Here is a 25936-nt window from a genome sequence, read left to right as displayed (position 1 = left end):
GATTCTCAGCAAATCTCTCTCTTTAGCCTCGACATTCATAGGAATCAGGAAGACCTGCCAACCAACCCCTCTGTGACCCAGATCTAGAGAGACTATAGATTTCTAGAGAGCTTATTTAAACCGTAATTTCATTGACATTCAATTGCAGGAGTTTTGGAGTCACCCAAAATAGATTCCCATTAAGTTGCGCTGAGGAATGAAGTCTTCCTTCCTACTGTTAATTTGGTAACTAAACTTCTATACAAGGCTGTGATTGCAGAGAGCAAGTGTAGGCAGGCACCGGTCTGATGTGTGACGGGTTCCAAACACTGTGATCCTGCCCGATAAGGACACCAAGAATGGAGGGAGTAATACCTAACGTTTCGCCCTGGCTCAGGAATCAAACCTGGGTCCTAGAGCGAGCGCTCTAACCACTTAAGCTACAGGAATTTCACAATAGGATATTTCCTCTCGGAATAATAATAATAAAAACAACAATAATAGAGATGTCAGTCAGTGTGGGGGGGGGGGGGGGGGGGGGGGAAGAGAGAGACGTTAAAAAGCATCTTTGATGTTCTTTAACTGCCGGACGGCGATGTCGACGGGCAGGTTGAAGTGCAGGTTGCTGAGCTGGCTCAGTATGTTCAGGGAGCTCTCGAACCCGGTGCATGCCATGTAGCTCCAGGGCTGGTAGTGACGCTGCAAGAGAGTGCCCGACTTGCAGATCAGGTTCACCCACGACACCAACCTCTGCTCGTTCAGCGCCATGCACACCAGGGCCTTGAACTCGGAGTCCGCGCTGCGCTTGTAGGGGCCGTGCTCCGTCAGGACGGTGTGCACCGCACTCAGCAGGCTCTGCTTCGGTGTGATGGAGCCCCCCCCGCCCACCGGCAGGGAGAAGGACTGCGACAGCTTGCGGGCCGGAGACTCCACGAAGGCTCGCCCGTTCCTGCTGTGGTAGTACTTGACGAAGAGCTGCCAGGGGTGTATGGTCTGGGGCGAGGTCGTGAAGGAGGGCAGGAGGCAGGCGATGGGGGCCAGCACCAAGCTCATGCCCTGAGACGAGGCGTACAGGCCGTGAGCCAGGAGCTCACGCAGGGCCACGCACAGCTCCTTGCGCACGGCCAGAGTTAGGCTGTCCTTCCCGCTGAGGCACAGGTCCTGACTGCTGATGACGTGCTCTTCCCCTCCCTGGGGACGGCTGAGCGTCAGCTGTTTCACCTTATTCACCGCCGCCTCCAGCTTCAGGAGCAGCGGAGAGTAGTCCTTGTTGGTCTCGTCTGTCTGCCACAAGCCGCGGGGAATCTGACCGGTCGCACACCCAAACTGACTGACCGCAAATATCTGTAGGACCGCCAGAGCACGGCGCATGAGGTTTAACCCAGCCTCTCTCATCCTTTCGGTTGCCTCTGAATCCGCTGCTGGAAAAAAAAGGCGTTATAAAGTTTCTCTGATGTTTCAGACAATGGGTTATAATCTGATTATAATCATCCATCGTCCACAGCACCCCCAAACGCACCATCCACAGACCCCCGCCACAAACACACCGTCCACAGAAACCCCCCAAAAAACACACCGTCCACAGACCCCAAACACATTTCAACCTTTCAACATATTCAACCCTCCTCTGTACTTTCCTTGTTACTTTGCTATTCTGATTGTGTTACATTGATATCCTCTGGTCACCCACTTCCCCTTTATTTATCTTACCAACAGCCCCCACCCATGATTTAACACTCATCTCTATTAGATCTCCTCTACACTGCTCTTGTAAACAAACTAAATCGAGTTAGACTGTTTGTGGGGGACGCTGCTGTGCGCAATTGGCTGCCGCGTTCCGCCCACAAATATACAGTCAATTCACTTCACAGCATATTCTGTGAAGAGCTTTGAGACGTCGAGAAGACGTGAAAAGCGCTATGTCAAATGCAAGGATTATTATGATTATTATAGAAGGTTAAGGTCTAACCTTGGTGGTTTGAGTAGCGTGATTTTGAAGTGGAGGCTTTGGAATCACACGAACACTTCCCGTTCTCAATCTGAGCTGTGCTTCCAACTTCATCTGCAGAAACACAAACACACGCACATAAGTTGCCACACAATTACATTGCAATGTTTAGATGCTTCATGTCTGCCTGACGTAACTCACATTTATACAGCAACGTGCGCGAGAAAATAATCTCTTCGAAACGCTTTAAAGAATGGGATTAATTAGAGCTGATTAACACTGGAAACATCCTAGAAATAATGAGACGAGTAATAATAATGCCTCCCTTTTGATTTAACGCCTTATCACGTCTTTGTGACGTCTCAAAGCGCTTCACGGAATATACTGCAGAGTGTAGTGACTGTGTATTTTGTGGGCAAAACAATATTCTGCAAACCAGCCAATCTGCAGCTGCAAAGTCGAACAAACAAGATACACGGTAGATACGCAGGTAATTACTTCAATGAAATTGCTAAGCAGGCATTTGCTAGTGAATCATTTGCGCTTCTCATTGATCTTACAAATCTGACACTTGAATATGAACCTTTTAATGATGCCCTGGGAGGGGGGAGAGAAAGGTTTCATTCTACGACATCAGTTAAAATTTCCCAGCATGAACTCAGTTCATGTTGACTCAAGATAACAATCAAAGTTACACATCACCCATCCCTGCCGACCTTCGATTTGATTGTGCTCATGTGGACAGTGCATGACATGCTCTGGAATGTTTTTTTGGCTTGGCTGTTTTTTCGTTTTTTTTTAAAAAAAAGCTAAGAAATTCAAAGCTATTCTGCGGTCAGGTAGTAGCATATAGACCAGTGTCTGTTCTTGATACGAGGAATAAGGACAAGAAAGAGAGCGAGAGACACCACAATTTTCACACGACGATGCGCACGTACATATGTGTGAATGTTTCAAACTGAAAAGTAGGTTCGTGTTGGACACTATCACCTTCCCATGAGCTACTGTCCCCAACCCCCAACAACTGTGACTTCAAACACATATTCTCACACAAGGCTGCACACGCACAGAACACTTCACCGGGGAACTGTTGTGACTGCTGAACGTACTGCACAGGCTCAGCACTTAGGAAGTGACATCACTGGGGACTTGACACTGTGGGAGTAAGAGCGGGAAGCTGGCGAGTTGGCGCCAGGAGCCAAGTCTACAAGGCTTCAGGTTACAGCAGATCCTAGGTAAACCTGTGCTTTAAATGCAGCGGCGCTCAATTCGGGAGTGTTTGAACATGGCTGCACTGTACTGTGACCTACACAGAACAAGTGCTCTGGGTCACTAAGCTGCGCGAGGCGCTGTGTATTATTATATAAATGCAGGTTGTTGTTAACCCATTATCCAAGATTTTAAAGAATTATTTTGTGTTGGAAGCGAGCACTCACTAACCCAATTCACAGCAAACTCAAGACCAGCAAGGAAGGGCCAGCCTGACTCAGTTAGCAGTACAGCATTATGACCTCCGAGTCAGAAGGCTATGGGTTGCCATGAAGTGCTTTGAGAGATTTTCACGACATGATGAAACTCCACATTAAAGGCAAGGATTAGAGATACGAGTGCAGGGTAACCCCCAGGAAGCTGTTGAACAGTTAGCCTGGCGGACACATACCTTGGAGAAAGTTGATGAACATCTCCAGGTCACGGATCTGAGTCTTGAGCTGATCGACCAGTTGCTCCTTCACTCTGGCCGGGTTGACTATCTGGGCGATGGCAGAGTCCACGCGCTGCCTGAGTTCATCTGCAGACAAGCTGCCGATATCTTCATTCAGATTCACATCCAGCTTCTTAATCAATTCATCAATGATGACCTGAAAGCACACAAGTACCATTGGGAAATGTTACAGTAAAACCCTTATCATCTCTATCCCAGCATCCCACCTGTATGTGCAGGTCCCTACACCATTCCCCCAGCTGAAACTGTAGACATACATTCAATCCGCTTACAGTATTTTGCCAATACATCTTTGTATTCAGTCACTAATAAATGTGTGCATGGCTTTCCTCCAATCAGCCATAAAACATGATGGTTTAATAAGCCATGACCGTAGTGATTTGAGCAGTTTAATAATTGCATTTGATATCGCCTTATCGTGTCTTCTGAGACCCGTCAAAGTATTTCACAGCGTACACTGTAAAGTGTATCGACTGTATTTTGTGGGCGGAACGTGGCAGCCAATTGTCACAACAGTTTCCCATAAACAGTCGTGGATTGACTATCTGGGCCAAATTATTATTTTTTCCCCCAAAGGGATTATTACCCCCGGAAAGCTGCCAATATTTCTTGCATCCCACATACAGGTTTAAGCGGCTGTGTGTATCCAGCGGAAGCATTATTAGTGCTGGTTTATGAACTTGGCAGCAACATATGGCAGAACCCATGATTTCCTAAAAGGCATCTGCTGTTTCAAACCACTGTCAGGATGCGTTTTAACAGCTGAATCATGAACCTGCCACCGAAAAAAAATCATAGACACCAGGAATTCGCAACACAGAAACTTAAAGCACAGGAGGAAAGTCATTCGACCCCTTGGAGTTCCGTAGCTCAGTGGTTAGAGCACTCGCTCGCCTCACAAGCAAGAGGACCTCAGTTCAATTCCTAGGGCAAGACGAAACGTTGGGTAAGTTTCCTTACTCCACACGCCTCTGTTTACCTACCAGTAAGTTGGAACCCGGCTGTTAGGTGGATCACTTGTCCGGGGGTAATAATCCCTTCAATTTTTAAAAAATAAAATAATTTGGTCACTCTGACTGTTTGTGGCACACTGCTGTGCGCAATAGGCTGCCGCATTTCCATAAAATATACAGTCGATTCACTTGGCTGTGAAGCACTTTGAGGCGTCTTGAAGACTTAAGACGCTATATCAAATGAAAGGATTATTATTATTACTATACCCCTGCATAAGATCAAACACTTCACTTATTAGACTGTATGGGCACTGTATTGGGACAGTTACTTGTACAGGGCTGCCTTCCCTACCCGCTGGCGTTCCAGGACAATGGACTGTGGAAGTGAGTCGTAGCTGCCTTCCTGATAAGCAAACGTTTCTAGGTCATCCAGCTGAGTCTTCAGTTGTATAATCAGTTCCCTTTGTTTCTGGCGCTGAACCTCAAGTCTTTCCAGCTTCTCCCTTTCGCTCTGAAACTCCAACACAGAAAACAAACAAGGTCAGATTAACATTTAATATTCAATAAAATCCAACGAAAAACAACTGAGAACCAAACTCATGCACACAACAAGGTTCTTTATCGAAAACATAAATTCTTATGAACAGGCTCCTTAGGGAGTCAGTGGAAGCAGAAAGTTTAGTTTGTTTCAAGAACAAGTTAGATAGATTTCTGTTTGAAAATAATCTCGGGATACAGTATATAGTTTGGGACACAACATGTCAAGCAACTGCCAGGATGGTGGAAGGCGAAATGAATGGATCTCGGTCTTCATTCGCCAGCAAATTATTATGTTCTTTGGAGTGACTTCATCCACAAGTACAGATATGAGCTCAGAACACAGATTTCAAAGATACGCTTTGTGAAATTTGCCAATGTAATAAATATATAAATGGTCTTCGAAGATTTAATCAGAGGCTGGGCATTCATGAATCTCAATTCAATTTATCATCAAAAAGGAATGTGAAAAATGTTAACTGGGAAACCTACCAAAACCCTACAAATTCAACAGTAAAAGTTCAATAAGTTCAATACTGGGTCAGCACTCAGTGATCCAAGAGTAAATTTCTCTTTGGAGAAATTCTCCCCATCTCTCTCAAGTACTTCATCCAAATGGCCACTAATACATGTATCTGGACAGGAAAGTCAACAAGCAATGAATCAATGCAGCATTGTAGACGAGCCCGAGCTTAAACTTGCCCGGACATCCACACAAACACTTCCTAAGCAGGGTCTCCTCGGAGCTGAACTGGCTCCACGCTGACATGTCCGGCAATGGGATGCCAGCATCGAAGCCCTCTGTGACGGTCTCCAGTCTGGTTCAAGAGCCAGACGGGTGCGCAGTATTCCAGCGCACTGCTGATGACAGCACAGCCCAGCCTGGCTCATTGGCAGAACCTGGAAGGACAGACCAGTCACTAGGGACAGGGAGTCATCCCACTCAGCTCATTAACCCTGCAAGCCAAAGGCCGAACGGTTAGGGTGGTCCTATCCGGACAAACAGCAGGAAAGCTTGCCAGACAACCATTTCCCAGCAGGGCTCACTAAACCGTGATCAGAATCTCTCTAACAGCGCTACCTTCACTAACTCTACCAGCTGACCCAGCCCAATATTGGCAACGAAAGAAAATCTAGCTCTGGAGACGGAACATGAAACAATACACCCATTTTGGTGCCTTTGCACTTGACTGGTTTTATTATCATATTTTACAATCATATCTCTCCTTGCACTCGATAGAGTGTTGAAAACACATGCAATCTCTCAAAGCAGTTAACGCTAACAGCAATTGCGGCAGATAACCCGAGTTGGCAACGTCTCAGAGATATAGTTCCAACACAACACGCAATCAAACTTGGCTGATTCAATTCCCATCTCTATAAACCATCGCTGCTGAGGCAATCTATTGTCCCCCCACTGCTCACCCATTTGCGATCAACTAACACAGCACACAGGGAAACCACAAACGAAGGTGCTTTCTGTTTAATTCAGCCACTGGAAACATACTCAACAACACGCCTTGAACACACACGACCTAGAAGTAGGGCAAAGGTGCAAGAACTAAGCCAAGCTGACATCCAAGTATAAAGGCGGGGTAATGAAGGCGCTTCAGTAGCTATATTTATACTGTAAAACACTCGGAAGGAAATGTTTGAATAAAGTGAACTTACCAAATCTTCCTACAAGTTAGGCATGATTAAAAGAATAGCACATTAGATATTATTTCATATTGTTAAACGATAGGTAAATGTAATTTGCATATATTATTTTTTAAGCAACATTCTTAGCCTTTCTTTCTTTCAGTTTATTTCTAATACCACACCCTAAACAATGCCATTATTCTTTTTATATTCAAAAAATAAAGTTTGGGAATCAAATGATCATTCCTCTTTCTGGACACAATTGTGAATCTGATCTGCATTTGATGCTGATAATTTTGTCTGTGGATTATTGTTAATTATATTAATGATAATAAGCCTCATTGAATGATAAGGCGCATTCAATCTAACGCCTCATCACGTCTTCGAGGCGTCTCAAAGTGCTTCACAGAATATACTGTAAAGTGAATTGACTATATTTTGTAGGCAAATTGAAGGGGGGGTTACTTAATATTTGTAAACATGATATATTGTGGTACTATTAATCACACAACCATATTTCAAGTAGTTACATTTTCTAATTGTTTGATTAGATATGGTTCATTAAACTGACTTTTGGCTTTTTTTCAAGGTTGCCATATCAAATGCAAGGATTATTATTATTATTATTTCTCTCATGCCAGTGTTTCAAACAGTTTCTGAGGCGAGGGCTGCTGTCAGGATAAAGGCCTCCTGAGACACGTCTAAACCCATCCAACAGCAAGGTTTTGAATACAAGATTTTCATTATAAAGACAGCAACTAGTAGGTGTCAGTATTTGTACTCCACATGAGCCTCTACTCCTTCTAATCCCCTTTCCTAAACCCCTCTAGTCCGAAGGTACAGCTCATCTTTCTCGTAACTAAAGATGGGGACATTTAAAACCAAACCGTTTAGTCAATTATTTGTATTATTACTTGCATTGTTCGTTATGTGCCATACGCCAACTCCAAACCCTGAACAAAACAAGTTACTTCACACAAAATAGCCGCAAAATATACGTGTCAGTGCAGGAAGGAGTCTGGCGAGCATTCCCTTGAGATTTCACTGCAACGTTTCGTGAAAGCCTCAAGTGGTTGAAGAAAACAAAGTAATTACCCAGAGATTGGTTTACACGTGCTGCAAGGGACTGTGGGTCTGTTTGGCAGTGGAAACGTCATGCTCCTTGTTTAACGCCGTCTCTCAGGCTCTAGATCTCTCCATAAAGCTCTTGCAACATGGAAATGATTGCAACAGCGTAAACAGCATCTGGATGGGTTCAGCTTTTTTTAAAAAAAAAATAATTGAACAGTCCATGTACAGCGGTTTCATCTCTACTGGGAATATTTTACTACGCCCGGATTATTCTCGCAGCCGAAAGGTATTGTGCTGAATGCACAGTGCGAAATCCTAAGGTAGGCAATTATTTGTTAGACAGTTAAGCAGATGGAGAGGAAAAGAGTTTTTCGAACAAAATTGACACCGACTTTTTCCACCTTTGTAAAAGCTGTACTGGTGTGTCGGAGTGGTCGAATGCTAACTCTGGTTGCAACAAAGGCAAAATTCGGGAAATTTGGGAAAGGGTTGGAAAGAGTGACTTGGGGTTGGTCTCGAAGCTGTATCTAAAGTCTCGCTGCAGCCAGGACATAATGTACAACATTAAAAGGGAGAGAGAAAAAACCGAAAGGTGAGAGCACAATACGAAATGCAAGTTGAGTATTTGGTTACGAAATGTGGAGCTCTTATCTTGGAAACACGATGATAAACGGCTACCACACACTCACTAAAATGCAGGGCTGATTCTGTCCCAGTGGGAGGCAAGACAACAACAGCTCCAATGAGCATTCATGTTCCACGTCTGTGCATAGCTTCCTCCCTGATGAGGTGGTTTGATATTAGATTGAAAATGATGGATGAGTTCATAAGGTCTCCAAAGTGAATTTAGCAGTGCAGCAATACAGCGTCAACGACTGCATGTAAACTCACACCCAATATAAACAGACAAGTAACTGGGGACTTTAAAGTTAAAAGTGAGGAGTTTCAAATGGATCTGGACATTTTCCTGCACTGACAGCTTACATTTCACCAAATTGGTTAAGCAAATCTTTCTACGGGTGTGGAATAGTGGGAGAACTGCCACCCCTATTAATATTACTGGGAGAGAAGTTAGATCAGGTTCCAGGAGAGCAACAGAAAGCAGGTAAGACACATTTGTACTTTCCACCCCAAATCCCATCATCCGATGAATGGGGGGGGGGGGGGGCATGTAATCACTAGTAGATGCATAAATTATCACAGTCAAGCGTAGTGACGACATATTAGGCAAAAATGACAGCCAATTTGTGCAAAACAAACACCCTCAAAATAGCCATGATGTGAATGACCAAGTATTCTCGAGGACTGTTGAGCTAAACCGAGAGAAGGATTCCCCCTCTGGTCCAGGCACCAGCCATAGCTGAACATCCCTCCCCCCCCCCCCGGCTCTGGGACAGATTGTGGGTTCAAACCCCATGTCAGGATGTCAGTTCACATAATAGAGCAGTGCATGAAATCGGCCACTGTGTTTGCCGAATGTGCAGTCACAGCTATGAATATCCAGAATCATCCAGCAATGTCTGGATAATATGCATTTGATTCAGTGCCCCATTACATCTTCGATACCTAAAGCACTTCAAAGGATTGACTGTAAAGTGTAGTGACTGTGTATTTTGTGGGGGCAAAGTCAGCAGCCGATTCACGCACTGAAAAGTTCCACAAACAACAACAAAATTACATTTGTATAGTGCCTTTCGCGCAGGGAGGACGTCCCAAGGCGCTGGACAGACAAGAGTTACAGACCCCAGCTGAGGGACGGGGAGGGTGGAGGGAGGACGGGAAGCAGGGAGATGGGGTCAGGCGGAGGGACTGCGGGATGGAGTTCCAGAGATGGGGGCAGAGTGGCAGAAGGCCCACCCGCCAACAGTGGGGCGAGGGTGGCAGGGGACGTGAAGCAGGCCGGAGACCGGCTGAAACCGCCGTGAAGCGAGGGGCCAAATTTTTCTGCCGGGGCACCAGGAGAGAGTACGTCTTCTCCTCCGCGTAGCTCAGTGGGATCGTGGGACACTCCACCTGAGCAAGACCACAAACCTCCAGGACCCGGGTCTCACGTCCCATTGGGTGGGCAGTGGGTTGGCACCCAAACCCGAGGCTGGAGCCCGGCAGTTCAGCGCGAGCCAGAGTCCTGCGTCCGAGTCCCGACGGGGCGAAACGCTGGGCAAGTCTCCTTACTCCACGCGCGCGCTCGCGCTCGCGCGCCTCTGGTTACCCGGCAGTAAGGAGGAACCCGGTCGTCAGTCGACCGTCGGGGAGATCGCTTTTCCGGGAGGTTAAAAGAAACGACGACGACGACGACGACGAAAGCAATAACAACAATAAGAATAACAATAATAATAAATCGGCCGCCTCAACCCCTCGAGCCGTTCGCGGGGGACGGGGGGTCGGGGGACCGGAGGTCACCCGCCCTCGACCCTCCGCGCCTCGGAGACGCGAGGATGGTTATTGATTACTGTTCATTGTCATCGATGATGGTGATGAGTATTATTATGGTTGTTGTTGTTGTTGTTGTTATTGTAAGGCTGGTCCGGGGGGGGGGGGGGGCCAGGCTGCCCCACCCCCACCCCCACCCAACCCCACCCCCCCACCCCCCGCCCCCAGATTCTCTCACCGGGTCCCCCAGCAGCCGCGGGTCGCCGCCCCGGGTCCCGAAGGCCTGAGGGCAGCCCTTGAAGGCGAAGTCCTCGAGCTCGCCCAGCAGCCGCTCCTTCTCCTCGCCGCCCGCCCGGACGATCTGCTTGAGGCGGAACTGGACCTGGGCGAAGTGCGAGGTGAGGGCCAGCAGCGACGAGTTGAGCAGCTCCTGCTCGCCCTCCAGCCGCACCAGCTTCTCGGCCATGACGGTCACGGCCGAGCCGGGGCTCGGGCCTAGCGGGGCGGGGGGCCCGAGACCGACCGGCGGCGGCGGCGGCGGCGACGGCTCCTCCTCGGGACTGGACACGGCGCCCACCGGGGCCCAGCGCTCCCCCGCCAGCCCCTCGCAGTCCGACAGAGACCCTTCGTCCATGTCTCTCTCTGTGTGTGTGGGTGTGTGTGAGGGTGTGTGTGTGTGAGGGGGTGAGGGGTTTGTCAGCGCGGCCGACGCTCGCTCGACGACAGCGGCCGCCGTTCGCGCTCCGGCGCTCGGCGGTTGACGCCGACGGACGTCGCCGCGCCCGCGCCCACGCCCGGCGCGAGCGCCACGTCAGCGCCCCGCCCGCGCCGCGCCGCCGTGACGTCAGCGCGCGCGCGCTGGCCACGCAGCCCCGCCCACTACCGCGTCTCCTCCCCCTCTCACGTCACTCACTCGCTCTCACTCACTCACTCACTCAGTCCTTTCCAAGTGCAACGTTGTATCCCGTGAAGCGCTTTGAGGCGCCTCAAAGGATACTCCGTCAAATGCAAGCGTTACGATGATTATTATCAACCCACCATCACCCCTCCCCCCAACACCCCATCACCCCTCCCCCCCCAACACCCTATCACCCCTCCCCCCAACACCCCATCACCCCTCCCCCCCCAACCCACCATCACCCCTCCCCCCAACACCCCATCACCCCTCCCCCCCCCAACACCCATCACCCCTCCCCAACCCACCATCACCCCTCCCCCCAACACCCCATCACCCCTCCCCCCCCAACCACCATCACCCCTCCCCCCAACACCCCATCACCCCTCCCCCCCAACCCACCATCACCCCTCCCCCCAACACCCCATCACCCCTCCCCCCCAACCCACCATCACCCCTCCCCCCAACACCCATCACCCCTCCCCCCCAACCCACCATCACCCCTCCCCCCCAACCCACCATCACCCCTCCCCCCCCAACACACCAATGCCCCCCCAACACACCATCACCCCTCCCCCCAACACACCATCACCCCTCCCCCCAACCCACCATCACCCCTCCCCCCAACACCCCATCACCCCTCCCCCCAACACACCATCACCCCTCCCCCCCCAACCCACCATCACCCCTCCCCCCCCAACACACCAATGCCCCCCCAACACCCCATCACCCCTCCCCCCAACCCACCATCACCCCTCCCCCCAACCCACCATCACCCCTCCCCCCCAACCCACCATCACCCCTCCCCCCAACACCCCATCACCCCTCCCCCCCCAACACACCAATGCCCCCCAACACACCATCACCCTCCCCCCAACCCACCATCACCCCCCACAACACACCAATGCCCCCCAGCACACCAATGCCCATCCCCCCAACACACCATCACCCCTCCAACACACCAATGCCCACCCCCCAAAACACACCATCATCCCCCCAACACACCAATGCCCACACCCCCCAACACACCATCACCCCCCCCAACACACCAATGCCCACCCCCCAAAACACATCATTCCCCCAACACGCCATCATCCCCCCAACACGCCATCATCCCCCCAACACGCCATCATCCCCCCAACACACATCATCCCCCCAACACACCAATGCCCACCCCCCAACACACATTACCTCCCAACACACCATCACCCCTCCCAACACACCAATGCCCCCCAACACACCAATGCCCCCCCGCCCGCCCCCAATACAGCAATGGGATGAGAATTAAACCGAGGTCACCGGCCATGTCTGTTCGGGTGGACTTTAGCCCGTCAGAGGCTGCTGGAATGGAGGAGGGAGCTGCTTCTGGTGGATAGGTCACATACGGGATTGTCAGGACAAAACGAGGGGAGAGGAGTGGAACCATTCACAGGGAAGTCGGGAAATTTCCGGTATATCCAGACCGCCCCTAATTGTACCTGTGTATGTGTAGTGACGATTTGCATAATAATAATACAATATAATAATCCTTGTGTAATTATATGTGTGTGTATGCGTAGTGACTGTTTGTGTAAATGTATCTGTGTAGTAACTAGTTGGGTAACTGTATGTATGTGTGTGTAGTAACTGGTTGGGTAACTGTATGTATGTGTGTAGTAACTAGTTGGGTAACTGTATGTATGTGTGTGTAGTAACTAGTCGTGTAACTAATCTGCATATGGATGTGTATATGGAAATTCTACTGACGAGGCACATTTATTGCTCTTTTGTCCCTCCAAAAAAGTTTTAAAGAAATTGTGTGACTTTTTACTTGATTCATGCTTTGGCCACACATGCAGTTTCAGAGGTGGGGGGGGGGGGGGGGGGGGTTGGTGCGTGGGATGGAAAGAAGAGGGGAGGGGGGGGGGGGAGAAAACGAAACCAATTTGAGAAGAGAGATGGGGAGGAGAGGGAGACTATTTCATAATTGAACAGGCAGACGAGGAAGTGTGTTGAGCTGTGTCTCTGGTACAGTCTGTTGTTGAGAAAGGAGAGGGAAGGAGAGGGAGAGAGAGAGGTAGGGAAGAAGAGAAAGGGAAGGAGAAAGAGGGAGGAAAGGAGATAAGAGGGAGACAGACAGACAGACAGAGAGAGAGAGAGAGAGGACAGGCAATATAAATTGCCATCAGGGTTTGGTTCAGATAACAGCCCCATGTGCCCAGAGAGAGGGAGAGGGGGTGTTCCCTACAGTGTTGACTGTGTCCCTGTGCAAAAGGGTTTGGGTTCTTAAATCATTTCAAGAAGGAATCCCCCTGGAGAGAGAGAGAGAGAGAGAGACAGGGAGAGAGAGAGAGAGAGAGAGATAGAGAGAGAGGGAGATAGAGACAGAGAGAGGGGGAGAGAGAGACAGGGAGAGAGGGAGATAGAGACAGAGAGAGAGGGAGATAGAGACAGGGAGACAGAGAGAGAGAGAGACAAGAGAGAGAGAGAGAGGGAGATAGAGACAGGGAGACAGAGAGAGAGAGAGACAAGAGAGAGATAGAGAGAGGGAGATAGAGACAGAGAGAGAAGGAGATAGAGACAGAGAGAGAGGGAGATAGAGACAGACAGAGAGAGAGAGAGAGACAGACAGACAGACAGACAGACAGACAGACAGACAGACAGAGAGAGAGAGGAATTGAGAACCGAGTTCTGTTTCGATCCAAAAAATGCATTGATTGTTCCCGTGGAACTCCGAGGGGGAGAGAGAGAGAGAGAGAGGGAGAGAGAGAGAGAGAGAGAGAGAGAGAATTTATTTTCGAATATGTTCGACCAATCGAGATGGGGAGGGGGGCAGAGAACTGGGAGGTCACGTTAAACCTCAGGCAGTGAGCAATTGAGTGGAGTGAGTGAGAGTGAGTGAGAGTGAGTAAGAGACACACAGACAGACAGACAGACGGAGTTGTGAGACACTGTGTGTAACGTTGGCAGTTGCAGGATGGAGGGGGGTCGAGGTTGGCTCCCGATGTGGGTCTCTATCTCGGTGTGGGACGAGGGCTTCTGGCTGCCACACAACGTAACCAGAGCTCAGTTGGAGAACTCCCAGAACCCGATCTACCCCCGACTCAAGGACCTGTACTTTCTGGTGCCGTGGACTTGGGCGATCTACATGTTGCGGCTGCTTTTCGAAAGGTAAAACGGGAGACGTGGGAGAGGGAGAGGATCGGAGAGAGAGAGAGAGAGAGAGAGAGAGAGAGACACACACACACACACATAGAGAGAGACAGACTGATAGAGGGAGACACACACACACACACAGAGAGAGACAGACTGATAGAGAGGGAGAGACACACACACACACATAGAGAGAGACAGACTGATAGAGAGAGAGACACACACACACACATAGAGAGAGACAGACTGATAGAGAGGGAGAGACACACACATAGAGAGAGAGAGACACAGACTGATAGAGAGGGAGAGACACACACACAGAGAGAGAGAGACACAGACTGATAGAGAGGGAGAGACACACACACACACATAGAGAGAGACAGACTGATAGAGAGGGAGAGACACACACACACACATAGAGAGAGAGACAGACTGATAGAGAGGGAGAGACACACACACACACATAGAGAGACACAGACTGATAGAGAGGGAGAGACACACACACACACATAGAGAGAGACAGACTGATAGAGAGGGAGAGACACACACACACACATAGAGAGAGAGACAGACTGATAGAGAGGGAGAGACACACACACACACATAGAGAGACACAGACTGATAGAGAGGGAGAGACACACACACACACATAGAGAGAGACAGACTGATAGAGAGGGAGAGACACACACACACACATAGAGAGAGAGACAGACTGATAGAGAGGGAGAGACACACACACACACATAGAGAGACAGACTGATAGAGAGGGAGAGACACACACACACACACAAAGAGAGACAGACTGATAGAGAGGGAGAGACACACACACACACATAGAGAGAGACAGACTGATAGAGAGGGAGAGACACACACACACACATAGAGAGAGACAGACTGATAGAGAGGGAGAGACACACACACACATAGAGAGACAGACTGATAGAGAGGGAGAGACACACACACACATAGAGAGAGACAGACTGATAGAGAGGGAGAGACACACACACACACAGAGAGAGACAGACTGATAGAGAGAGAGACACACACACACACATAGAGAGAGACAGACTGATAGAGAGAGAGAGAGACACACACACACATAGAGAGAGACACAGACTGATAGAGAGGGAGAGACACACACACATAGAGAGACAGACAGATAGAGAGGGAGAGACACACACACATACATAGAGAGAGACAGACTGATAGAGAGGGAGAGACACACACACATAGAGAGAGACAGACTGATAGAGGGAGAGAGACACACACACACACATAGAGAGAGACAGACTGATAGAGAGGGAGAGACACACACACACACATAGAGAGAGACACAGACTGATAGAGAGGGAGACACACACACAGACACACACATAGAGACAGACTGACAGAGACACACACACAGAGAGACATGGGAGAGACAGAGACTGGGAGGTAGACTTAAGAGAGGAAGACACAAACACACACAGACAGAGTGAGTCACACACACATATGTACAGATAGATACACAAGACACTGAGCCAGACAGATGAGCTTCAGTTTCCCAGACAGACAGACAGAGAAAGACACACACACACAGACAGAGAGTGTCACACACACACACTCACACACACACTGAGACAGAGCATTGCAAATTCTTAAGAAAAGCTAAATTCCCTTTTTTTTCGCCTACACTGCACTGCAAACTTTATTGGCTACGCCTAGTTCAGCAGGACGCCCCTTATTTCTTTTAACAGAAGAAATTCACCCCTCCTCAACCCCCAAACCCCACCCTCAGAGAAGAACCCCCCCCCAAAAAAAAAGAGTCAACCCCTACCCCCCCCCCCCCCCCAACCACCTCTCTCTCTCTCTCTCTCTCTCTCATGGCCAATTTCTCACCATATCTTGAAGCTTTAATCCCTGTTGATATCCAGTCAGGTCATCTCCAATTTAATTGGGTGGGTGGGGGGTGGGGGGGGGTTTAACTGGGGAGGAGGGGGAGCTAAATAATCTGTCAAATTCCACTTGCCCCCACACAGATTTCTTTGGGATTTGTGTGTCTGGGTGTGTTTGATCTCTCTTCCTCCCTCCCCCCCCCCCCCCCCCCACCATCCCACCACCCCCACCACCCCCCCCCCACCCACCGCCACCACATTTTAAAACAAAACTCAACCCCAAAAAAAAAATCATTTGCAATGTGTTTCCAGCAGACGTCGCGAGGAAAGGGTTAAAAATCAAAGCCCACATTTATTTTTAGACTTGGGGAGGGGGGGGAGGGGGTTGGGGGCGGCTTTGTGGGGAAAGCTTTAAACGTTTTCCCTTGGTATTGTCTTATGAGAAGGGTCGGGGGGGGGGGGGGGGCGCGCGAGAGTTTTTTTGGGGGGGCGGTGGTGGGAGGGGGGGGGGGGGCTTTATAGTGTGGTCAGGAGCGAAGGGGCGTCAATCCCTTCCCTTCGAAAAATGTCCTTCGCAGTAGTAATAATTCGGTCGCTCGACCCGCCGCTGTTTGCGGGACGTCGCCGGGGGCAATTGGCTGCCGCCTTTCGGCCGCAAAGCACACAGTCACTCCACTTTACGGCACATTCGGCGAAGCGCTCTGAGACGCGATCAGGCGCTGCATCAAATAGCGGGAGTATTATTATTATTAGTATTATTATTAATAAGGATCGATCTACCTGTCCCTAACGGGTGCTCAGCTGGCAATTTCGGTGGGGAGGGTGGGGAGGGTGGGGGGGTGGGGGTGGGGGGGGGGGGGGTTAGAAGGGGGGAGAGTCCTTATTAAGAGAGTCTTATTTAGAATTCAAATGCCCTACCCTATGGCGAAAGCTACCTGTTATGCTTCATTCCAGAGATTGCAAACAAAATCCCACACCCAGACACACACACACACACACACACACATACACACACATATACACACACATATACACACACACACACACACACATACACACACATATACACACACTCACACACACACACATACACACACAAATACACACACATATACACACACGCACACGCACACACACACACACACACGCACACACACACACACACACACGCGCGCGCGCTATAGTTCCTGCGTTCACTGTACCTCCGGGCGTCAAAAAAAAAATCTCTTAATTGGCGAGCTATCAACACAACCCGTGCCTGCACAGCCCGCGTTTACCTAGAAAACGTCTCGGAGTGCTTTAGCATTGCCGGGGAGGGAGGGGGAGGAGGTGGGAGGGAGAGGAGGAGGTGGGGGGGGATCAGCGGGGCAGAGTTTGTGTGTTGTTGGGGGGGGGAGTGGGGTGAGGAGGGGGTGAGGTGACCATAGGCGCTGTCGAAAAGATATTGTGAACGCGATAAGTTGTTGCTGTTATTGTATTAAGACGGGACGTGAAGGTGGATGAAAATGGAGCGAGAGGTGGGGGGAGTGGGGGGGAGGGAGGGGGTAGAGGTATGGTAGGGCAACTGCGTGGCAAAACGGGGGAGACTGGGGGCACGAGACAGAGGGCAGAGCAGGGACCAGAAATAAATTGACAGATGTTCTCCGCGGAATCCGTAGGACGCTTGACAGTGAGCGCCATTTGCAATCTCCCGCCATGTTGACTGTCGTTCCGTGTGTGTGTGTGTGTGTGTGTGTGTGTCTCCCACCCCCCCCCCCCACCTCCACCCCCTTCAGGTTTGTGGCAACACCGGTTGCCAGGGCACTGGGAGTGAACTGCAACCCCATCCAGAAGGCACAGCAGAACATTGTACTGGAGAAAGTCTTCAAAGACATTACCACGGTGAGTCAGAGAGGGCGGTGGGTGGGGGTGGGGTGGGGGGTGGGGGGGGGAGGGAGATAGGATGGAGTAGGCACCCCCCCACCCCCGGCCACCAAGAAGATTTCTTTACCTTTGGGTAAAGGGTACTTTTTTGCTTGGATCACAGTTTCTCTCCCCCCCCCCACCCCCCCCCCACCCCCCCCCACTCCCCACCCCCACCCCCCCCATCTATAAGCCACAAGCAAACACGCATTACAATGAACCTCTTTATAACTGACTTCTGCCATAACTGTTCCGCTCACAAAGTACACAGTCAATTGATTCAGTTTTACAGGGCGCCACGTGAAGCGCTTTGGGCCATCCCTCGAAGACGTGATAAGGCGCTGTATGAAACGCGAGGATTATTATCATTATTATCAGTAAAAGGCGGGGGTGGGGCGGGCGGGCGGGCGGGCTGGCGCTCCTGAGCTATCAGCGTCTGGCAGGATTCCCCGAGGGTTACCTGGTTTGGCTTGTAACCCTGGTCTGAGCGCAGGCGAGAGATGTTGCAGCGAGACGCTTGATGTCTGAGGTCTGTGCTCGTTCCTTCCCCTGCAGGAGCCCGGCAAGAAGCACCTGAGCCACTTGGCAAAGCAGCTGGACTGGGAGCCCAGGCAGGTGATGCAGTGGTTCAAGCTCCGGAGATACCAGGACCGGCCCAGCCTCCTGACCAAGTTCTGCGAGAGCATGTAATTCACACTAGCAACAAGAGATCTTCTTACCCTCCTTCTCTACCTTCCTCTCTCTGTCCCTCCCTCCCTTCCTCTCTCCCTTTCTCCTCTCCTCTTCTTCGAGACGCGCTTTTGAGTCTTCCTCCAGCTCCATAAAGCCCCCAATGCCCTCCTCTCCTCACTCATCTCCCAGATCCGCTATTCACAAACTCCAACTCATTCAAAACTGCCCCACCAGCACCAAACTCCGCACCCAACTCCTCACCCTCCCCAACACCCCAGCCTTCGCCACTGGCTTCCTGGGATGTTTCTCTGACGTGAAGGGCGCCATACAAGTGTAATTTGTTGCTGTTGTTGTTGTTGTTGTTGTGGCAGGATGTATTGATTTCAAGACCCTCACGCTCACCTAAAATCACTTGATGCCCCAGCACCTCGCAATCTCTCTGACTTGCTCCCCCCCACTCACCCCCCCCTCCGCTGGACTGGCTTGGGCCATCTGTATGGGCCTTAGCCCACTCCTCTAGGAACACAGGAACAGGAGGCCATTTAGCCCCTCAAGCCTGTTCCTCCATTCTGTAAGATCACGGCTGATCTGCAGCTCAACTCCAATTACCACCCCCCCCCCCCCGTTGCCCCACATCCCCTGATACCCTGACCTAACGAAAAATTCTGCTCCAATGTCAGTGGCTGAGAGCGGGCGGCGTTGGGAGGATAATAATAGGAGAAGCAGCGTGGACAAGAGGAATTTGACACTGACATAGTGGTCGGAGGGGTGTGGGGGGTCAGCGGGGCGGGAGGGAGTGGTCGGCGGGGTGGGGGTGACTGTCGGGCGCTCCACTGCCATTGAGACTCACTGAGACTTGCGAGAGGCTTTGCAATAAGGAGCTGTATGTGGAATTTGTTTGCTGGCCTGTGTCACTTCTCACACACACCTGCCACATTTGGTAGATACAGGGGATAAAGCCACCTCCCTCCCTCCCTCCCCCACCCCACACCTACCTCTCTCTCTCTCTCTCTCTACATATATATCTTTCTCTCTCTCTCTTTCTGGCTCGGCCTCAAACTATCCCATTGTTCAGCTCTCCGCGACCCCGTTTGACACAGTGCCTCTCACGTCGGGAGGATGCCTTCAAGAGCTTCGCGGGGCTTGCTGTGAAGTGCAGTGACTGTGCGTTTGTAGGTGGATTGGGGAGTTGGCTCTTGCCAGGGAAGAGGAAGGGTGCAAATGGCGGGGAGTGGGGAAAGAGCAGGGAATTGAGATTGGAGCAGAAAACAATGGAGGAGATTGAACCGGAGGCTTGAGGGGCTGAATGGCCTCTTCCTGTAATGTTACTGAAACACCCTCCCACTATCCCTCTGCCTTGACCCTTCCTTGCTTGCTTCCTTGCTTCCTGGCTTCCTTCCTTCCTTCCTTCCTTCCTTCCCCATCTTCAGGTTGCGCCTGAAGACCTTCCTCTTCGACCTCTCCCCACCCTCCCCAGTGTCGAGCTCCGTCACTACCAAGCACTCTGGGACGCTGCTTTGTAAATTCACGTTGTTGTTGTTGGTGGCGGCGGCGGTGGTGGGGTAGTTTTGGTATGTAACCCGAGCTGTCTACAGGCTCGTTGCCGTGTGTACCAAAGCTCTGATCTCCTCTCTTTTCAGGTGGAAGTTTGCGTTCTACCTCTGGGCCTTTGTGTTTGGCTTTTATTACCTGTCAAAGGTTAGCAAACAATTCCACTGAATTCAGGTTGCACAACTATTACAATTATCACCTCGTGGCACCTGCGCACACGCGGTGGGGGTGGGGGCGGGCGGGAGTGGGGGGGGGGGGGGTTGAGCGGGTGAGGAAGAACAACAGGAAATCATCCCAAACCTGCGCGAATTGCCCCTAAACTCCACACGATTCCCCGAAAGGAAAGCTAACGCTAAATAATAATTGTTCTTATTGTTCTGATTATTTCAAAGAATCCTTGCATTTGTAGCTCAGTGGTTGGAGCGCTCGCCTCACACGTGAGAGAGTTCTAATCCTGGCCGGGCGAAATGTTGGGCAAGTTTGTGTGGAGTAAGGAAATTTGCCTAAGGTTTCACCCCGCCCGGGAATCGATGGCCATAAGAGCAAAAGAAATGCTGGACCCAAGGACCATCTCGTTCGCCTTCCTGGCGGTCGCAAGTACACGTGCCCCAAACTCCCCACGTGCTACATCCCATAATGTTACTTCCTAAAAGAAATCTAACCTGCGTTGGAAAGAATCGACGTCTCCCTCGGGAGCCTGTTCCACAGGTCCGCTGTTCGCCCACTGACGTAGCGTTTGCGTAGATTCGTTCTGCATTCAATCGCGGGCCGTGCCCTCCGGCTCTGCCGTTCTGGACAAGTTGGAACAGCCGGTCCCGATCTCTATTACTTTGTCCCTTTAGAATCATGTCGCCTCTCAATCTGCTCTTTTCCAGCGCGAACAGACACAATTTACTTAGTTTGCTCCTCGTAGTCCAGTCCCCTCCATTCCCTCAGTCGTTTTGGTTGCCCTCCTCTGTATCTTCTCGATTTCTCCGATACGCCTTCTGTCCTGCGGCGACCAGAACTGCACGCAAGGACTCTTAAGTACGGTCTCGCCAATGATGTGTACAGTGGCAGGACGACCCCACTATTTCGGCTGCTATTGACCTGTTGGTGCATCCCAACGTCTGGTTTGCTTTACTCACCGACACAGAGCATTGTTGGGAGAGCTTCAGTTTATTGTCAATCAGGACCCCGCAGGTGCTTTTCATTTCCCACACACGTTATTTCCCTTCCATTCAAATAAATAGTCCCTTCCAGGATTTTTTTTTTTTGTCCCCGTGTGAAGTATCTTAACATTTCTCCACGCTGAATTTCGTCCGCCACTGATCCGCCCAATTCCCAAGCGCGCTCCAGTCCTCCTGCCACCTACCCCGGCCAGCTCCGCAACCTCCCACCCTCGTGGGCTCGGAGTCATCCGCCAACTTAGCCACCGTCCTGGTCCCCGGTCCTTCCTGAAAAACATTAAACAGAAGTGGTCCCAAAACAGGTCCTTGTGGAACTCCACCGGTAACATTTTCCCAGTTTGATGACCTCTCCCCGAGGTGCCACCCTCGCTCGCTCGCGAGGCGAGTGCTTCTAACTGCTGCGCTACAGTTCCTCCATTTAAATGACAGAAAGTTTTTTAAAGAAAATATTAAATCCCCCGCCCGCCCCACCGCACCCCCCCAAAAAAAAAATAGCTGGATAGAAATCTGCTGGTTTGGGGGTTGGACTGGGATGGTAACTATATTAAAAAAAAAGTTAAATCCGTTTGGAAATATTAATTCCGTGTGTATTTCCTCTCCTCTCGCAGAGTCCCTGGCTTTGGGATTCCAGGGAATGTTGGAACAAGTACCCCTTTCACGTAAGAATTCTTTCACTACCTCGACTTTATTTTGAAAAAAAAACACCAGAAAGTTATGCGATTTTTTTTTTCTAAAAAAAATCCTCGCGGTCGGTCGGAAAGTGTTTTTACTAATCATTTGTTGTTCCCGTTATTGTCAATGGACGATAATGACCCTTTGCGTCCGCTGCGGCGGCTTTCGCGTCAGCGGCGTCGGAGGGTTTTAACTGTCGAGTGTGGTGGCCGTGGGTTTTACTGCGCGTTGGAAGAATCATCGGAAAGATCAGCTTTAACGGGTAGTAGCGCGTTCGCTTCCGGGGAGGATGTGGGATCAGTTGGCACTACACGGGGCTGGTTTTCAAAGTACTTTCCTGGGATGGAGGGAGTGGCTGAGCTGGGTGGGGGCGTTGGGGCTGGGGGGTGGAGGGGGGGGAGGGAAGGGGAGCAAATAGGGCTACCTGGCCAAAGGCGCAGTTAAAGAGAAGAAGGAAGGGGGCGGTCTGGGTGAACCCTGCCCTCCCTTTGCAGGAACTCTCACTTGAAATCTACATCCATTACATGACGGAGTTCGGCTTCTACGGGTCTCTGATCTTCTCCCAGTTTTTCGACGTGAAAAGGAAGGTAAGACCGGCTCCCGCTGCCGCCGTTGGCCTCCCTCCCGCGCGGACCGGGCCAGTCCCGACAGGAGACGTTTGTGACGTCGGGGTGGTGGTGTGGGGGGGGGGGGGGAGTGGGGGGGTTGAGGCTGTTTTGTATTGCCCCCCAGGTTACCGACATTTTATCGTCGTCCCCTGAACCTCTCCCCTCCTCCCTCCTCCCGTATCTTATTCTTTCCCCGGTAAAAATTGCGGGATCTTCAACGTCCATCCCAAACGTTTGGTAAAATGGGAGGGTGGGGGCGGTCAGGGCGGGGGAGGGCGTTTCAGGGTGGAGGGATGGTGCGGGGTGGGGGAGGACCCCAATATAACGGTTATTTTTTGACGGCGGCGGCGTCTTCTTCAGGACTTTGTGGTGATGTGCATCCACCACCACGTGACCATCCTGCTGCTCACCATCGCGTACGTGGCCAATATGATTCGAGCCGGGGCCATTGTCCTTCTCCTGCACGACGCGGCTGACATCTTCTTAGAGGTGAGCGCGGAGCCTAAGTGGGGCGGGGGTGTGTGTTGGAGGAGAGAGGGGGGGGGGGGGGGGAGAGGGGGGGTATTGGGGTGGGGGGGGCTTGTCGACTGTCAATCCGCTCGTCAACTGGCCACAAAAATACACGGTCGCTTCGATAATAATACTACTACTACTAATAATTATCCTTGCACTTGACATAGCGCCTCATCACGTCTTTGAGAGAAACATCGAGGTGTAACCACGAGTCGGAAAAAATAGACTGCCCCCACCCCCACCTCCTCCTTCTCTCCAAACCCTCCCCCCCACTCCTTCTCCCCCACCCCCCCCCCCCCCACCCCGCTAACCCCTCTCCTCCTTATCTCTGCAGCTCGCTAAAATGGCAAACTACGCCAAGTGGCAGAGGCTGTGTAATACGTTCTTCCTGCTGTTCGCCGTGGTGTTCATCGTGACCCGGCTGATAATCTATCCCATCAAGTGAGTCCGTCCTCGTGTGGTCGCGCAGCGAGGGCAAGAGGACCTTCCCCCCCTAACCCCCCCCCCCCACTTTGAGGCAGCGCGTGTGACAATTCTAGCTGTCGGGTCAAAAAAAAGCCAGGCTCTCCCAACCCCCCCCCACCCCCCCACCCCACCCAACAGGTTACAGTCAGAGGGATCCACGAGGCCTGTTGGCAAAGCAACAACAACAACAAGATTCCATTGATAGAGCGCCTTTCACGTTGGGAGGACATCCCGAGGCGCTGGACATTGCTCCTGATCTGGTGGTTAGGATCAGGAGGGGTGGAGGGGCAGGGAGGGTGGGGGTGGGGGGGGTTAGGAGGGTGCCCAAAGGTACGATCGAAGAGGAGGGTCTTGAGCAGAGCTTTGAAGCGAGTGATTGCAAGCGTTTGAAGCGGCATTTTGAATCTGCCCCCCACCCCCATCGCCGCACCTTCCCCCCCCCCCCCCCCCCCCCACACACGTCTGTCTCCGTGACACGCTCTCTCTCTCTCTACGTTCCAGGAGTGTCAGGTCGGTGTTCTACGAGAGCTGGGAGATCATCGGGCCCTTCAGGATCTGGGGCTTCATCAACTTGCTGCTGCTCACCCTCCAGGTCATGCACATCTACTGGTCCTACCTCATCATCCGAATGGTCTTCAAAGCGTTTCACAAGGGAAAGGTGCAGCCCGCGCTCTCCACACCTCTCGCTCTCTCTCTCTCTCGCTCTCTCTCTCTGGGTCACACGCCCGCCAAAACTCACGCGGTCACTACACCTCGCGGCAAAATCCTTCCAAGCACCTCCAGATTTCCTCCCGCCTCACCCAAACCTGCAGATTATTATTAGTATTAGTATTATTATTAGTTTATTTTTACTAACCACGTGGTCTAAGGTGACTCTCCAGTGCAGCACTTCGCCCTCAGCAATGCACGGTCACTGCACTTCCCCGCGCATCCCGTCACGCGCTCTGAGACGTCTCGACGACGTGACCAGGCGCCGTATCAAACGCCAGGATTGTTACGGTTACCGTTCATTAACGAGACGTTTTGTTAACCACACCCGTCGGCCCAGTTCGTTGAGCGTAATCGCTGCGCTGGGGCCAAGCCCGAACGGTTGCAAATATTTCTCATGCAAATACGAGAAGGTGACGCTCTCTCTCCCTCTCTCTCTCTCTCTTTCTCTCTCTCTCAGGTGTCCAAAGATGACCGAAGTGATGTAGACAGCAGCTCAGAGGAAGAAGATCAACCGGACGCACGGAAAACACAGTGACGGTCCTTGTTTTTTTTTTTAGCGCAGTGACTCGATGGAACCAAGTACTTCTCAGGATTCAAGTGTGTCTTAAACAAAAAGAAAACAAGAGGCTTTTTTTTTTACAAAAAAAAAGCGCGAGAGAGAGAGAGCGAGAGAGAGAGAGAGAGACGGTCAAGATCGCATTTGCTCATTAGGATGTTTATTTTGTAACGTGTTCGTTTGGACAAAAAAAGGAAATGTACATTGGACTGTTTATATACCTGATCAAAACAAATTAAAATAAGATTTTTTTTTTCTAGGGCGGAATATTACACTGTAATTAAAACTCTCCCAAAGAACAATTAAGGATTTTTTTTTTTGGACCTGCTTTGCTGGAAACCTTTTTCTTCCTTTTGACTTCTGCAAATAAAACTTTACCTGTTTCGATTTTTTTTCTCTCTCTCTAAGAACAACACCTTACCTCCTCCTGCTTTTTTTTTTAACTTTTCTCGTCTCGAGACCCTCCTCTTCTTCGACTGCGCCTTCGGTCACCCTCCTACCCCCACTCCCTGCCATCCAACCCCCCCCCCCTCCTGATCCTAACCCCTGACTGTCCAGCGCCTTGGGACGTCCTCCCGACGTGAAAGGCGATGTGTAAATGTCATTTGTTTTTTTTTCCCCACCTCTTCGCTCGCTGCTCGTCTCGCAAAGTTTGCAGTACGGGGAAATTCTTACCCGGGTCCGATGGGGAGAGAGGAGGGGGATGGGATTAGAGCAGAGAGCTCCAGTGGTGGGGGGAAGCGAGCACCAGCACAGCCGCGACGGGGAGAGAGAGCAGGGAATGGGATTAGAGCAGAGAGCTCCAGTCACTATTATTTCTAAACACCAACACGCTCGCAATCTCTCCCGTGGCTCAGTCGCTGGGAATCGGTTCGATTTGCGCACACAACCAGATTCCAACCCGACGCCCAATGGATCACGGAGTGAGACGTGAAACCCTGAACTTCCTGGCAACGTTCCCAGGGTAACACATGGAAGAGAGGGAATTATCGTG

At 51.0% G+C, this 25936-nt stretch overlaps 2 protein-coding genes across 6 annotated transcripts; one reads left to right on the top strand and one right to left on the bottom strand.

The window, feature by feature from the left end:
- Window positions 1–504: 504 nt before the first annotated feature.
- On the bottom strand, window positions 505–10856 carry rundc1 (RUN domain containing 1). Of its 2 annotated transcripts, none has more exons than XM_042343366.1 (5): window positions 10461–10856; window positions 4956–5114; window positions 3588–3786; window positions 1949–2041; window positions 505–1400 (listed from the first exon to the last, which is right to left on the bottom strand). In XM_042343366.1, the coding sequence occupies exons 1-5, from the start codon at window positions 10854–10856 to the stop codon at window positions 535–537; spliced, it is 1713 nt and encodes a 570-aa protein (XP_042199300.1). In that variant the 3' UTR covers window positions 505–534. The 2 variants fall into 2 exon arrangements, with proteins under 2 accessions (XP_042199300.1, XP_042199301.1); XM_042343367.1 differs by having other exon boundaries at window positions 505–1397.
- Window positions 8052–25329, top strand: LOC103172411 (ceramide synthase 6-like). 4 transcript variants are annotated; one of them, XM_042343381.1, is made up of 12 exons: window positions 10611–10620; window positions 12445–12568; window positions 14067–14267; window positions 17899–18004; window positions 18581–18711; window positions 20338–20395; window positions 22026–22076; window positions 22584–22676; window positions 23058–23186; window positions 23545–23651; window positions 24177–24333; window positions 24844–25329. In XM_042343381.1, the coding sequence occupies exons 3-12, from the start codon at window positions 14074–14076 to the stop codon at window positions 24919–24921; spliced, it is 1104 nt and encodes a 367-aa protein (XP_042199315.1). In that variant the 5' UTR covers window positions 10611–10620; window positions 12445–12568; window positions 14067–14073; the 3' UTR covers window positions 24922–25329. The 4 variants fall into 4 exon arrangements, with proteins under 4 accessions (XP_042199316.1, XP_042199317.1, XP_042199315.1 ...); XM_042343382.1 differs by lacking the exons at window positions 10611–10620; window positions 12445–12568 and adding an exon at window positions 8052–8172; XM_042343383.1 differs by lacking the exon at window positions 12445–12568 and having other exon boundaries at window positions 10592–10620.
- Window positions 25330–25936: the final 607 nt, after the last annotated feature.

The sequence above is a fragment of the Callorhinchus milii genome, unplaced genomic scaffold (genome assembly GCF_018977255.1).
Source record: "Callorhinchus milii isolate IMCB2004 unplaced genomic scaffold, IMCB_Cmil_1.0 Scaffold23, whole genome shotgun sequence".
Taxonomy (NCBI): domain Eukaryota; kingdom Metazoa; phylum Chordata; class Chondrichthyes; order Chimaeriformes; family Callorhinchidae; genus Callorhinchus; species Callorhinchus milii.
Note: the sequence above shows the minus strand (reverse complement) of the source record. Positions and strands in the feature narration are given on the sequence as shown.

What these genes read in the sequence shown, in the direction of transcription:
- LOC103172411 (XM_042343382.1), top strand. Translation starts at nt 14,074, where the DNA reads ATGGAGGGGGGTCGAGGTTGGCTCCCGATGTGGGTCTCTATCTCGGTG. An exon ending in TTTTCGACGTGAAAAGGAAG is followed by an intron (nt 22,677 to 23,057) that starts GTAAGACCGGCT and finishes CGTCTTCTTCAG; the next exon opens with GACTTTGTGGTGATGTGCAT. An exon ending in CGGCTGACATCTTCTTAGAG is followed by an intron (nt 23,187 to 23,544) that starts GTGAGCGCGGAG and finishes TTATCTCTGCAG; the next exon opens with CTCGCTAAAATGGCAAACTA.
- rundc1 (XM_042343366.1), bottom strand. Translation starts at nt 10,856, where the DNA reads ATGGACGAAGGGTCTCTGTCGGACTGCGAGGGGCTGGCGGGGGAGCGC. An exon ending in CGCGGCTGCTGGGGGACCCG is followed by an intron (nt 5,115 to 10,460) that starts GTGAGAGAATCT and finishes TTGGAGTTTCAG; the next exon opens with AGCGAAAGGGAGAAGCTGGA. An exon ending in GTTCATCAACTTTCTCCAAG is followed by an intron (nt 2,042 to 3,587) that starts GTATGTGTCCGC and finishes GTGTTTCTGCAG; the next exon opens with ATGAAGTTGGAAGCACAGCT.